The sequence below is a fragment of the Sceloporus occidentalis genome, unplaced genomic scaffold (assembly GCF_023333645.1).
Source record: "Sceloporus occidentalis isolate IW3139 unplaced genomic scaffold, rSceOcc1.0.p SCAF_6, whole genome shotgun sequence".
Lineage (NCBI taxonomy): Eukaryota > Metazoa > Chordata > Lepidosauria > Squamata > Phrynosomatidae > Sceloporus > Sceloporus occidentalis.
The window spans coordinates 5,918,572-5,933,553 of record NW_028316986.1 but is presented as its reverse complement, the minus strand read 5'-3'; the positions used below and the strand labels follow the sequence as shown (position 1 = coordinate 5,933,553).

Sequence of the window (14,982 nt, the reverse complement as noted above, 5' to 3'; positions counted from 1 at the left end):
TTTAAGCTATCAAAGGTGAAAGCAAATATATATAATATTTCACAATATATACAAATATTTTGCAAAACTACACATTCCATAGCATTGAGCCATAGCAGTTAATTCTGCAATAATTCTGCAGATGTAGATGCAGCCTAAGATATATTTGTAAGAATGGAACAGTCTTGGTGGTAACAGACTGGAAAAAGCTTTGGACCATTCACATGGAAAACCATAAGTGCCAGGAGACCTCCAATTTTTCATATTTGCTGTAATTTTAATAATTTCCTCTGAGTCTAAAAGGTCCAGAAATATTGGTATGATTTGCTAACATGGGGGAAGTCACTATGATAAAAGGAAGTCTCCGTATTTTGTTGGTGAATGTCACGATCAAAGCTATGAAGTTCTGCATAAAACTTCAAAAATTATAGGTTTATATCTGTGGATGATACCATCCTCAGAATAGCCCCACCTCTCTATATATGGAAATATTCTGTGGGAGATGGGTGATAATATATATTTATATTTTTATATAAAATTCCCTATATTTTAGGAAATATTCTGCGGGTGATATCACCCACAAATATAAACCTACAATTTACAAATATATAGCCTTTTCTATCAAAGAGCTCTAGTACCACAGCAAACTCCAGATCCCAGAATTCCATAGGATGGAGCCACGGCAGATAAAGCAATGGCAAACTACATTAATTCTGCAGTGTTGCAGCAGCCTTAGAATCTGGCTCTCTCTCTCAGTCATTAAATGATGCCTATGGCACAGTACAGACCGGTGCTTTGCACCAGCCTGGTCACTTACTAGGGTTGCATGGGGGCGGAACAACTGCATGCCCCGCAACCCTAGTACGTGGTGGTGTTGTAATCATGGCTGCCTCTCATCCACATGGGAGCTTACAGTGGCCTGGCTGAAGTGCGGGAAGAAGCTCCGAAATGGAGTTCCTTTTGGGTGGATGCATCATTCCTGCAGCATCCAAACAGCGGTGGGAACGATGCTGGGGAGAAAGAGGCTGGGCGGTCCCTTTCTCCCATGGCTCTGGCTCCCGGGGTGTCAGGGGCATGAAGCTCCAAGGATACTCCTTTTCCGTGCCATGGAGAAACAGCATTTTGCCACTTCTCCGTGGTCTGGAAAAATTCTGGATTGGGGCCACAGGGCCGTTGGGGCAGTCTGTACAGTGCCTAAATTACCCTGGTACTTAAACCTGATAAAGGCCATACACACTGGGCTAACTACAGCCTTCCTTAATGTTGATAGAAAAACATTGGAAGCTATTATAACTAACAGAGTACAAAAAGTTATTTTATCTTTGGTAAATTCTGACATGACAGGAAATATCAAAAAATAGTCAGGGAGCCAATATTTTGCTTGTTTGTAGACTTCATTGCTCTGAACGTGGATAGAATGAATCAGCTTGCTGTTTTTTCTTATGATTTGGAGAAGACATTTGATAAAATGTAATGTCTTTTTCTGTTTTAAAGTATTGGCTAATTTGGGATTTCCTAAAATATTTTTGAAATGGATAAAAATATTGTATTCAGCACCAAGATATTCTTGGTATCGCTTTGATATTCAACTTGTGCTTGGAATACTTATTGTGTGTTATTGGAAAAAATTGCGGGATCAATAGATTTGTGCATGTCGCTTTAGAATTTGAAAGATGTTCTTTTAGCAGATGATCTTCTGTTGTTCGTTTCAAAGCCAAAGCAGCTGATCCCTGTTCTGATGCAGTTGATTAGTAATTTGGGTAAAATATCTAGTTAACTGGTTGAAGGATCTTATCACACGGGGGAATTAGACAAAATCAGGGGTTTAAACAGCGATTATCCCATGCAAAACGCGATATAGCAATTAAGATTTTCACACAACGTCACTATTAAACAGGCAGTAAACAGCAACAAATCATTCACAGGGAAATCCTGAAAATGATTTGTTGATGTTCATTGCCTGTTCATTGCTGCTTAATAGCGATGTGTGTGAAAATCTCAAGTGCGATATCATGTTATGCATGGGATAATCACTGTTTAAACCTCTGATTTCCAACAGTCTCTCTCAGGAAGAGAACGGAAGTGCTACAATGGCATCGAGAGGCATGGAGAAAGCCACTGCTCTCCTGCTCAGTTTTGGCTTTCTTTTCTCATGCAATGAGGCTCTTCATTTCTGGCATCTCTATTTTAATGGACAGTACTTGTTCTCCTATTATTTTCTAAAAAGGGCAGTGTTTTGCCAACAATTTCAGTAGTTAGAACTGTGCGGCAAATATTGTTGCATCAGTTAGAATTTGACCCATATGCTCATAATAAAATAAATAAATAATAAAACTTTTATTTATATCCCGCTTTTCTGTGACAAGACAATCAAAGCGGCTACAACATGTTAAAATCCACATTTACAAATTTGTGTCCCAAATTCCCCCCCTTAAAAAAAGGATTAAACAAGTTACAATTAAAACATCTATTAAAAACACAATAAAATACAGCGAGGAAAGAGCGGTGGGCTGATCCATGATGTGAGGGGCAGTCATTCTGTGGCCGGGCACTTTTATTCAGGAAAGGCCTGCCGGAAGAGATCTGTCTTGACAGCGTCTTTAAAGCTGTCTAAGCTGGCAATTTGACGGATCTCATCCAGCAGGCCGTTCCATAGTTTGGGAGCAATTGCAGAGAAGGCCCTCTGGGAGGTAGTAGTCTGGTTTTTAAAGGCTGCAATAGATTCCTCCCAGAGGACCTGAGGGTGTGGGGCGGATTATATGGATCCCTCAAATAGGTTGGACCTAATCCAGGTAGGGCTTTAAAGGTGATAACCAATACCTTGTACTGTGCCCGGAAACTGACAGGCAGCCAGTGAAGAGATTTTAAGATGGGTGTTATTCGGTCACTCCTAGTTTTTCCAGCGACCAGCCTGGCTGCCATATTTTGCACTAGTTGAAGTTTCCGGACTAGGCACAAGGGTAGCCCCATGTAGAGCACATTACAGAAATCAAGTCGTGAGGTTACCAGTGAATGTACAACAGTTTCTAGGTCCTTTACTTCCAGGAAAGGGCGCAGCTGGCATATCAGCCGAAGCTGATAACAGGCGCTCCTGATCGTTGCACTCACCTGATTTCTCATGTGAAGCGATGGGTCTAGGAGCACCCCCAGACTGCGAACACAGTCCTTTGTGGAGAGCATGACCCCATCTAGGACTGGAGGTTGCAACCCTATACCTGGTTTGGGGGCCCCTACTGTAAGTACCTCCATTTTGTCTGGATTCAGCCTGTTTTTCCTCACCCAGCCCATCACCACTTCAAGACACTGATTGAGGGGAGAAATGCCATCTGTTGTCATAGCTGCTGATCGGGACATGGAGAAATATATTTGGGTGTCATCAGCGTACTGATAACACCCTGCCCCATGCCAAAAGTCATGCCAAATTGACTTTTGCAAAGAACCCAGATCTGAAACTTGGTAAGGAACCATGTTTATGGAAGGCATGGGCTGATAATGGGATAGCTACTTCTAATCAGATACTTGGTGTTGATTATGAGTCTTTGCCTTTTTCAATTTTGCAAGAGTAGTTTAAACTACCTCTGTCAGCTAAATGGCAATATCTGAAACTGAAGCATTTGTTACAATCCAGATTTGGTCCTGCAGCTTTAAGTGCATCTGAGGTTCCCTTAATATTAGAGATATTAATTGAGGACAGTCAAGTATCCAAGCCAGCAATCTTTATACACACACACACACATTTCTGTTACCTATAAATAAATATGACACGTGAGATTTACAGTTACAATGAAATAGAGGATTGGAATAAACAGTTCTGATTAATCAGTGACAATTGATTTTAACATCTATAACTAGTATGGTTATAGATCTCTGGCTATGTTTGATACAATAGAAATTGCTCTTTGGGGTATATTGGTCGCGAAAAGATCTATTCAAGAAAGGGCTTCCTAAATCAGCATATTGTTGGCGATGTGATACTGGTAATGCTTCCTTAATGCATATGTTTTGGAGTTGTCCCATTGGAGATACCTTTTAGGAGGAAGTAATCTCATTAGTAAATTTGGTATTGGAATGTTCCTTGATATTCACAGACATGCATACTCTTTTGAATTATTTATCTGTTTCTTGGAAATTAAACAAATGAAGTAGATTTCTTGTGCCCTTTTGAGTGCTTAAAGATTAGTCCTTTGTTACTGGATTGATAATTTTCTTCTACTGGTGATCCAATCAATAGAAGATCTAACAACACTTGCAGCATTTGAAAGAATGATGTATAGACAAAATTTACAAATGGACTTATATTTGGACATTTGTTCAGCTTTTATAGAAACTTAAGATGAAGGAAAAAAGAGACTGGGGGAAGGCATAGGTGTGAAGGATTTGAATGCAGACTGAGCATATACCTTTAGATAAGCTGATCATATTTCCAAAAGTACATTTTCTTGAAGATGATGTCTATAAAATCTATATTCAAGGATATCTAAAGCAGTAAGATCTTCTGACTAGTGAGTGGTTAACGCTTACTTTCCCTGCCTTGGAGTATGTGTCTTTTGGCAAAGACAAAAATCATGTTGGATTGAATAATACTGACCCTCAGTTAAATTCTGTGCTGCATTTAAAAGAACATGTGCGTCTGAAAGTGCAAAAGAAGTTTTAAATGCAAAATGCCTTCAATTGTAATGACAGAGCTGAAGACTCATGTGCATTTTGGGCTGAAAAGTTGTACTAGGAGCATGGGCTCCCATGGTCCCTGGCATCAATTGATAAATAAGGTGTGTTATTCCTCACTCTTTCTTAAAGAGTCAAGTCGCAAGGGAAGCCACAAACCTCTCTGCTTCTCCTACTACAGCCCCCAGTTTAACTATACAAGCAGCCTACACAGTCCTCTGTTCTAGAGAAAGTCCTGGGCTAGCAGCACCTCACTCTTCAAAATGTTGGTTGGATTAATTTACATCCTGCTTTCTCCCAAAAAGACCCAAGACAGCCTAAATGTTCTGTTTGAACACTACTTCTTCTGTGAATCATGCAAAATCTAGATGATAGAGGCATTGTTGTTGTGTGTTTTCAAGTCATTTCCAGTTTATCCTAAAGTGAACCTATCATGGGGTTTTCTTGGCAAGGTTTGTTCAGAGGAGATTTTGCCTTTGTCTTCTTCGAGACTGGCTTGCCTAAGGTCATCCAGTGGATTTCCTTGACCAAGTAGGAATTTGAACCCTGGTCTCCAGATACATTAGCCCAACACTCAAAGCACTACACCATAATGCCTGCAGTGCAAAGTATTTTTGGGGTGGCTGGATTGTGAATGGACAACCAAGGGCCCTTACCTTTATGAAAGACCTACTCCTGGTAGAGATGAAAACTGCTAAACCTGTCCCCTCCCCTCTTGAAATGGCTCAACTCAGTTGTCTGCATTTCTTTGCTAATGTTAATCAGGCTGTTGTTCTTGTGTATTGTGTATTGGCAACTCTAAGGCAAACCTATCACAGGACTTTATCACACAGGGAAAATCAGGGGGTTAAACAGGCATTATCCAGTGATATTTGTGCAATATCCAGTGATATTTTCGCACACCATTGAGATTAAAAATGACTTATCTTGGGAATAACCAAGGAATAACCAGCAGCAAATCATTCATGGGATTTCCTTGTGAATGATTTGTTGCTTGTTATTCCCTTGTTATTTCTGGGATAAGCCATCTTTAATCATGATGTGTGTGAAAATCGTCACCCCAGTTGCGTGAATATCTCTGGATAATGCCCGTTTAAACCCCCAATTTTCCCCACATGTGATAAAGTCCACAGAGATTTTTGTGGGTTTTTTGGGCTATGTGGCCATGTTCTAGCAGAGTTTCTTTCTGACGTTTCGCCAGCATCTGTGGCTGGCATCTTCAGAGAATGCTTTGCCTGGAAAAACTCCACAGAGTGTTCTTTGCAAAATTTGTTTATGGGGGGTTTGCCATTGCCTTCTTCTGAGACTGAGACAGTATGACTTGCTCAAGATCCCCCAGTGGGTTTCCATGGCCAAATGTAGATTCATACATTTGTCTCCCAGAGTCCTAGTCCAACCCTCAAACTCCAGATAAGTCAGAAACAAAGTGAAGACACAACAACAACAACAACAACTCTGACTGGAACTACCAATGGGCCCTTTTCTTTATTCTTCACAAGCTGTGCTCTCAGACACATGTACAATATCCATACATGTCTTTGCAGGAAATTTCAAGTAAGGTGAACTTGGTAAGAACAGAGTAGCATTAGTTCTCCAAGCAGAAGCAGAGAAATAACAGTTTCCAAACTGGGTGTATTAAACTCAAATGTGGGAGAATTTCCAGGTTGTTGACACCATACAAATAGTCTCTGTAGGCACTCTGCTACTTATGCTTTTGGCAAGAGAACACTGGCTACGACTACAGTCTGTAGTCCCAAGAACAGCTCCATTGAATGAACTGCTGCATGGCGAGTCCCATGTGGGCAAATTTTATTAATCTAGTGGATCTGCTCTCGATTTAGGGCAGCATTCTGTTGGTGCATTATATGTACGTAAGTTCCCATATGGAAGTGGTTCACTGTTTTTGTCCAGTACAGAATGTCTGCATTCATTTCAAGGATCTGGAAGCAGAGTTTAGGCATGCAGTGCCTTTGTGCATGGCATGGATCACACATTGTGCATGAATGTGCATTGTGCATGGAGGGACATGTGCATTTGGTTGCCCATTTGGTGCCATTCAAGACAAGGGCTGCATTGTGCAATTTTGCCATTCAACACAAGGGTTGGATAGCAAAATCAATGCATAACTCCTTAGCTGGACTTATGTCGTGGAATCCATTGTAATATCTCAGGCTCAGGCCTACAGTGAGATTAGCCAACTAAAGTAACAGGTCCAAATGGGTTTGGATAATGTTGTTATTGTTGCTGTGTTGTAGCTATCTCATTCATTCCACTTTTCCTCTTGCATTGCAGTTACCTATAAGGGTTTTCCAGGATGACCCATCCATCTGCTGACTACTTCTCTTCTTCTGGCCCTTACAACTATGACCAACCCCTTCCTCCCTTGGCTCGGACGAATGCTGTCACCCAGGTGCCTCCGGCCAAGAAGATAACCTTCTACAAGAGCGGGGACCCTCAGTTTGGAGGAGTCAAGATGGCCATCAACCAACGCAGCTTCAAGAGTTTCAATGCCCTAATGGATGACCTGTCTCACAGGGTGCCTCTGCCTTTTGGTGTGCGGACCATCACAACACCACGGGGGATACACTGTATCAGCACCCTTGATCAGCTGGAAGATGGTGGCTGCTACCTCTGTTCAGACAAGAAATACGTCACACCAATCAGTATTGGGGCTGCCAACCGAAGGACAGGTTCTCAGAAGACCGGCCAACCAGTTAGCACTTTGAGGAGGGCAGCCCAGGATGGGAAGCATGATGACTACTCAGCAGGTTTCATCCAACAGAGCCCAAGGATACCAAAGAAGGTCACTCTGGTTAAGAATGGAGATATTACTATCCAACGACCCATTGTCCTCAACCGGAGGAATGCCCGGAGCCTCAAAACTCTCCTGGATGAGATTTCAGAGGTTATGAAGTTCACAGTGAAGAAGTTGTTCACATTGGATGGGAGAAAGGTGAGTCTTCATGCTTCCTACATTGAAACAGGCCAGTCATCTCGCTCAGTGATGTTCAACCTTTGGTCCTCCAGATACTTTGTGCATCAGCTCTTAAAATACCTGACTGCTGGTCATGCTGACTGGGACTTTTAGGAGTTAAAGTTCAGAATATCTGGAGGATCAAAGACTGAGAGCCACTGATCTGGCTGGCTTTATGTGTCCATCATATATCCATATAGTGCATGGTGGACATCAGAGCAGATATCAAAATAAAGCAGGAGACTCACTGCATATAGACCTGGGAGCTTTATAGTCCTTGGTCTGCAAAGCTCGGTGTGCTCCAAAGCCAAACTTGTAGATTTTTAACACTTCTGGTTACCGTTTTGATGACTAAAAGTGATGTCACATCACATCATTCCTGGTCAACCTTTGAAGCATGGGTGAGGAGGCTGTTAGGTGACAACCTTTGGGACCATGGATGGATTTCTTGCTGTTTTGAGGTGAGGGACCCCTGAAACACTGTTGTTGAGTATTTCTGTGATGGGGTGGAAAAACTGCAATTCCTCAGAGGCAAAAATGTGCCCTCCAAATCAGGGGTAGGCAACCTTTTTGAGCCAGGGGCCAGGTTGGTGTCCCCAGACAACCGGGGGGGGGGGGGGGGGAGCCAAAAATAAATAATTAAATAATATAGGACAACATTTTCAAATATAGGACACATTTTTTAAAATGGAGGACATGCGGAAAAATTTGATGATTTTTAAAAAATGTTTCTTAGGCATGATCAAAATGGAGGACATTTGGGCATTATTCCTAGACAGATAGCAGAAATGGACTTCCCTTTCTGGCCAACCCCCCCTCCCCCCATTCCAAACAGTACATTTGGGCATTGAACATGGCTTTACTTAAGATGGCCTCTTGCATATTTCAGAGGCTTATTGCATAACCAAACTCTTTGGGTTTCACACTGAACATGGGTTCACATGGCTATGCATACTGAACATGTCAAAGTGTTTTCACAGTTCTTGCACCAAGTGTACTTCTCAGAAGTGTGTACTTGGTCAAGGGACTGTGTTTTTTCTTCACTGCGCATGAGTTTGTAAAAATCACAGCAATTTACACTGGCCTTGCCTCAGAGGCTTTCTGATATCAATATCACCATTAAAGAACCAAAAACACACAGAAAAGGCACTTTGGAAGGTCACACTCTCTTGGCTTCAGAAACAGTGCCTGCATGCCTCTCAAGCTGACTCATATCATCATCATCATCATCATCATCATCATCATCATCACACTATCACTGTCAAAACAAGGGAGACTTGTTAGTATTAAAATCACCCAAAACACACTTTGGAAGGTGACACTCTCTCGGCTTAAGAAACAGTGCCTGCATGCCTCTCAAGCTGACTCATATCATCATCATCATCATCATCATCATCACACTATCACTGTCAAAACAAGGGAGACTTGTTAGTATTAAAAGCACCCAAAACACACTTTGGAAGGTGACACTCTCTCGGCTTAAGAAACAGTGCCTGCATGCCTCTCAAGCTGACTCATATCATCATCATCATCATCATCATCATCATCATCACACTATCACTGTCAAAACAAGGGAGACTTGTTAGTATTAAAATCACCCAAAACACACTTTGGAAGGTGACACTCTCTCGGCTTAAGAAACAGTGCCTGCATGCCTCTCAAGCTGACTCATATCATCATCATCATCATCACCACCACCACCACCACCACACTATCATTGTTGGTGGCTTCCATGCCAGGAGGAAGATGAATACACTCCAGGCTTCAGTTCCCCCAAATAAGTTCAGCACCTTTCCTTTAAAGGCCAAACTAAAACCTGGAGATTTATTTATTTATTCTTTCATTTGTATGCTGCTTATCTCTCCAGATGGAACCCATGGCAGCTTCCAATATAGTAAATTAAAAATGTTTATTTAAAAACCAATTAAAAATCCCACATATTAAACACCATAAAGTCATGTAAAAATAATTTCAGAAAATGCATGACCCATCACAGTTATATGATGTAGTTTTATTTTATTTTTTTAAATATTATTTTTATTAATAAGATAAAATAACAAAATAAAATTCACATGTCAGTTAATGTCCACACAGTATACACCTTGAATCTTCAACCTATACATATCATGTAGCACATTAGCATACAAGCAAGATTATTAATAAGAAACACAAATACATTTATTGTAATTTTATCTATTTATTTTATATCCCACCTGTCTCCAAATATGGAACCCAAGACAGCGCACAGAATAAACTAAAACAAAGAAGCTTGATCCAATGGGAGTAGTTTTTTTTTACCACTGAACTATAACTCTGGAGACCAGGGTTAAATCCCTGCTCAGCCATTGAAATCCACTGGGTAATCTTGGGGGATCATTCCCACTGGGGGTATAACACGCTTTCCGATCCAGTTCCTCTCCGCTATGCAAAGTGAATCCAAAACGTCCCTCGTTCTCACTATGAAAGGGGACAAGGGCTTGGCAGGTGGGATGGCGGGCCCAGGGCTCCTCCCAAGACCCCCGCCGGGCACCGTGGGATGTGGAGGAAGGGAGGAAGGCCCTCTCCCCCATGTCTTCCCCCTCCCAAGACCCCTGTCGGGCTCCGTGGGGGGAGGAAGGAATCCCTCTCCCCATGTCTTTCCCCTTCCCAGGGCCCTCCACGGCCGGACCCCCTTCGTCTCTCCCTCTCTGGATCAGAGGAGGAGGAGGGAGCACGGAGGCCAGGGAAGAGAGCAAGGCAAGGCTGAAGAACAGTGTGGAGAGGAGGAGGAGGACGTAGGCAAGGTCGGGGGACCCGGGAGGAGGAGGAGGACAGAAGACACATTATTATTTTTTTAAAAACTTTATTGCAAAATCAATATATTGCTAAATCAACTTTTGGCAGCACTGGGGTGTCTCTGGGGAGGGATGGTAAACATCTGCCATTTGTCCCCCCCCCCCTCAGAAAGAATCGATTCTAGTCTGGCATTCCCACTTATTGGACACGCGTCAGAATCGATTCTTCTCAAAAGAACCACTAAAAAACTACTATCAGGATAACCTGGGTTTTTTTTACGTTTGCCCCTCTTTATTCCAACTGGAATCAATCCAGTGAGGATCAGAAGTGGTTTCAAGTGGGAATGAGGATCATATACCTCACATCACAATTCGGTGCAAATTGTAGTGGGAACGACACCTTGGGCAAGTCAAATTCTCTCACCCACAGAGGAGAGCCAAGGCAAACCTTGTCTAAACAAATCTTGCCAATAAAACCCTGTGATAGGTTCTCCTTAGGGTTGCCATAACTCAGAAACAGCTTGGAGGCAATCAGCAACAACACAAAACAATATGTAGTACAAAAGTTTGAAAAAGCATTCAACAAGCAATCCAATTAAAACATTAATTTAAAACAATTAAAAACACAGTCAGCATATATTACATATTCAGACATACAGCACACCCAGTAAAGATCCTTCCACTCCAACCAGTTAAATGCCAAGGTCTGATAAAATGCAAGACCAAAGGCATCCAGAACATCCTATCTCTGGAGATCTTTATCGTTTCCAGATATCATCTTTCCATGCATTTTCTCCAGGTGTTTTCCTTACTGCATTATCCTATAATTTCTACTTCCCCCTTTTGAGTATGTCTATACAATGCACTATTTTATTTTATTTTACTTTATTTATATCCTGTCTTTCTTCCAGTGTGGAACTCAAGACTATTTTCCTTCCTTCCTTCCTTATACTATGTCTGCACTGCATAAATAATCCATCTTGACACCACTTTAACTGCCATGCCTCCATGCTATGGAATCCTAGGATTTGTCTTGGCATCAGAGTGCTCTGTCAGAGAAGGCTAAATGTCTCACAAAACTACAGTTACCTGAATACCATAGCACTGAGCCATGGCAGTTAAAGTGGTGTCAAACTGGATTATTTCTACAGTCCAGGTTCAGCCTTCAGCTCCATCCGGCTGGTTTGCCTCCCATTGGAGTACATGTAGAGCCGCTGTGTCAACAGGATTTTGGACTAGACAATGTTTTGCTGATATCCAGCATGGCTCTTCTGATGGTCTTTTCACAAATGAATCTTGGGGTTAGTCACACTGTGAAAATAATCCAGGATGAATCCGGGTTAAATCTTCATTGTTCACATACATCCCTAATGCCCCTGATTAAGGTGTTTTGGGGGGGAGGGGCGCCCAAAAAAACCCACTTAACCCAGGATAATCGATATCGGGTTTTTCCCTGAGTTTTTAAAAAAGATCTGCATTATTGGTAGAGTCAATAACTGATGTAAATAGACCTGAATTGACCCAGGATAAAATGCTGCATACTGAAAACGGGGTTCCAAATGCATTCACATCGTCTGCTCTATCTTTATTCAAATGCTTTCATGTGTGAACAGTTGAACTTGCAAAGATGGGGATCAATGCATTCCATAGTGTGCATAACAAACCTGAATGCATGAGTGAGATGATGCACATTGTCATGCTAAAAAAAACAAAACAAAACATGTGTTTTACTTCAGTAGTTCACATTTGCCATTGCTGATTTTCTTTCTTTCTTTCTTCGTTCCTTCCTTCTCTTTATTTTTTTTAAATGCTCTCATCTTGGAAAATTGATTCCCCCTCCTCTCCATTGAATATATGCAATCAAACAGCTAACAAACTGATTTCTTTATAGCCACCTTTTCCCTAAGGGTGCATCTTGTTATGTGCCATCAAGTTGTTTCCAACTTATGGCAGTCCTTAAGATTTGTAGTTCAACAAGGTCTTTAGCCACCTCTGCCTCTCACAAAACTACAAATCCCAAGATTCTGTAAGATGGAGCTATGGCAGTTAAAGCGGTGTCAAACTGCATTGTTTCTACAGTGTAGATGCAACCAAAGACTCCAATGAACACACATGTTCAGTGTCCTTCCAGCTTGATGAAGGGAGGTGGGTTTTAGCCCAGGGAACTTTTTACCCTGCAGCAGTCTTTCTCATCATCCCCTGCTACCTTGTCCTTCTATGTGAAATTGTTGCAGAAAAGTAGCAATGGCAGTCTCCTGTCCAGCTTCTCCAACCCACTTGTTCTTGGCCGCAGCCACCCTCCACATTGGCATTTCCTGGGCAGTGGGGATGGTTGTGGAGGATAAGCATCAACCTATCATCTTGGACTTGGACTCACAATGACAGGCATCTGCAGGAAAACACAATAGCACCCCAAACCCACAAAACAGACATGCCTGTATTGGGCCAACCGAAATGTGCAAAATAAACTATGCAAGATTTTGAAGCTCCACTGGCTTCCTCATCAGGCAAAGGTGTTAAAAATCAAACAGGAGAAAGAAAAATATAGAAGTCCCTGAAGATGATGTCATTGCTGTGCATCCAGTTACAGGAAGATAGGATGATGATGATGATGATGATGATGATGATGATGATGATGATGAAAATTGTTTATTTATATTTATAACGCTCCTTCCACCAAAGGGTGGTACATCAGAACATATGCAAATGATAAAACACCACACTGTAAAATACTAAAATACTAAATAATATACTAAAACAAAAACAAACAAAATCCTCCTCAGTCACTACCCTCCAAATACCCCCAAATGTCCATCGGACAGCAACAGTCCTGATTCCTGCTCTATCATTCCACATTTTCAGCTGTTTTCAAAACGTTCCAGTTTCTACTTTCCCCCGTTGCCCTCAGCTTGTTTCAGTTGCTGCAAACTGAGTTCAAAGTGCAAAAGTAGTTTGCACTCAGTAAAAGATGGAAGAGGGGAAGGGAAGGGTGCAAAGACTTGCCATTCCCAGTAGACTCAGGCAAAAACAAGCTGCTGCAGCCTCTCCTAGCCTGTGTATCCTTCCTCATTAATAATGTTTGCCATCTTGATCAGACTACTATTCCTTGGCCATTAGTCTCTGGCCCCACCTTTCCTTCTCTCTGCTGAGTTGAGCACAAAATATTATTGCACTTTGTATTCAGTTTGCAGCAATTGAAGTAAGCTGAAGAGAAAGGTGAAAAGTGGGAGGAGGAGAAAGAAACTGGGGCATTTTAAAAGCAGCAGAAAAAGTGAGACAACAGCGGGTTAATCAGGACCATCTCTGCCAAACTGGGACAGTTGGAGGGTATGCATTAGTTCGAAAGTGCCATGTCATTGGATGATATGCCACTGATTAGTCCTAGACTCTTAAGAGAGAATTGTGGATGGTCCAAAATTCCAGTGAGCAACACTCTGCAGGTTTTTAAGCTGAGATAATAGTAATAATATTTATTACGACTAACTGTGATATCACAAAGAGTGGAGGAAGCAATGTACTTTGGTGTTCTGAAGAATTTTACTTTTTCAGGTTAGAGGATTAAAGTTAAAGGATTAAAGTCAGCAGGAAGGAGGCTGACCATGGCATTTGAAGCCCTGATTTCTTTAGCTTTGACAGCAGAAAATGGTGTATGTATGTATGCCAGTGCAAAGTTCAAAACAATGCAGGGTGCACCAGGCCCAGTTTTGGCAACCTCTTACTGCAAAAATCCAATCCTGCCCTCACCAAGATATATTTGTTATTGGAATATAAAAAGCAGCATGCACTCAGATCTGTTTGCAGCCCTAAATAGAACAGGCTGTTCTGTGTTTGTATTCAGTTGGGGAGCTCCCTCTTGAGGCAGAGAGCAGAAATAGCAAGAAATGAGGTCAGCTTGGCAGTTCAGCTTATGCTATCTCAAGAGTAATACTGGATTGCTCTGCTGCATAACTGACCATTTGCATTTCCTTGCTGGACAGCACTTGTGCTGGTGTAGCACCACCTGTACAGCCAGCATGAGGTAGTGGTTTGACGGTGGACTATGACTCTGCAGACCATGGTTCAAATCCTGGCTCAGCCACATACCCACTGGATGGGCAAGTCGCACTAATTTGGTCTCAGAGGATGGCAAGAATTTTGCCAGGAAAGTCCCTCTGAAGAATCTTGCCAAGAAAATCCCATGAGAGGGTTGCCCTAAGTGTGCAGTGTGGATACAGCCTTAAAGTAATCTTGGCTTTGGAAGTAATCTATTCAAGGGAATTCCAAGTGGGCAGTTTCTCCACAGTATGCAAAGGGATCTGACTTATGGTGACCATAAAGCAACCCTGTGCTGGGGTTTTCTTGGCACAATTTGTTCAGAGAAAGTTTGCCATTACCTTCCCCTGAGGCTGAGAGCATGTGACTTGCCCAAAGTCACCCAATGGGTTTCATGGCCGAGCTGGGAATCGAACCCTGGTCTCCAGAGTCATAGTCCAACACTCAACCTACTGCAACATGCTGGCTCTACTGCTTCATATGCACACCCTAAATGTATTTACAAGTACATAGTTTCATGTAATTAAATTAAAAATTTGGTAGGATGTGAGGTTTTTA

General features: G+C 42.0%; 1 protein-coding gene across 3 annotated transcripts in view; it reads left to right on the top strand.

Moving 5' to 3' along the window:
- The window catches only part of RP1L1 (RP1 like 1), a 69,085-nt gene that overhangs the window by 38,504 nt on the left and 15,599 nt on the right, over nt 1-14,982 (top strand). For all 3 annotated transcript variants that reach the window (XM_089528797.1, XM_089528796.1, XM_089528795.1), the window contains exon 2: nt 6,937-7,597. In XM_089528797.1, the coding sequence (XP_089384923.1) occupies nt 6,959-7,597 (639 nt within the window). In that variant the 5' untranslated portion in view covers nt 6,937-6,958. The remainder of the gene's footprint in view (nt 1-6,936; nt 7,598-14,982) is intronic.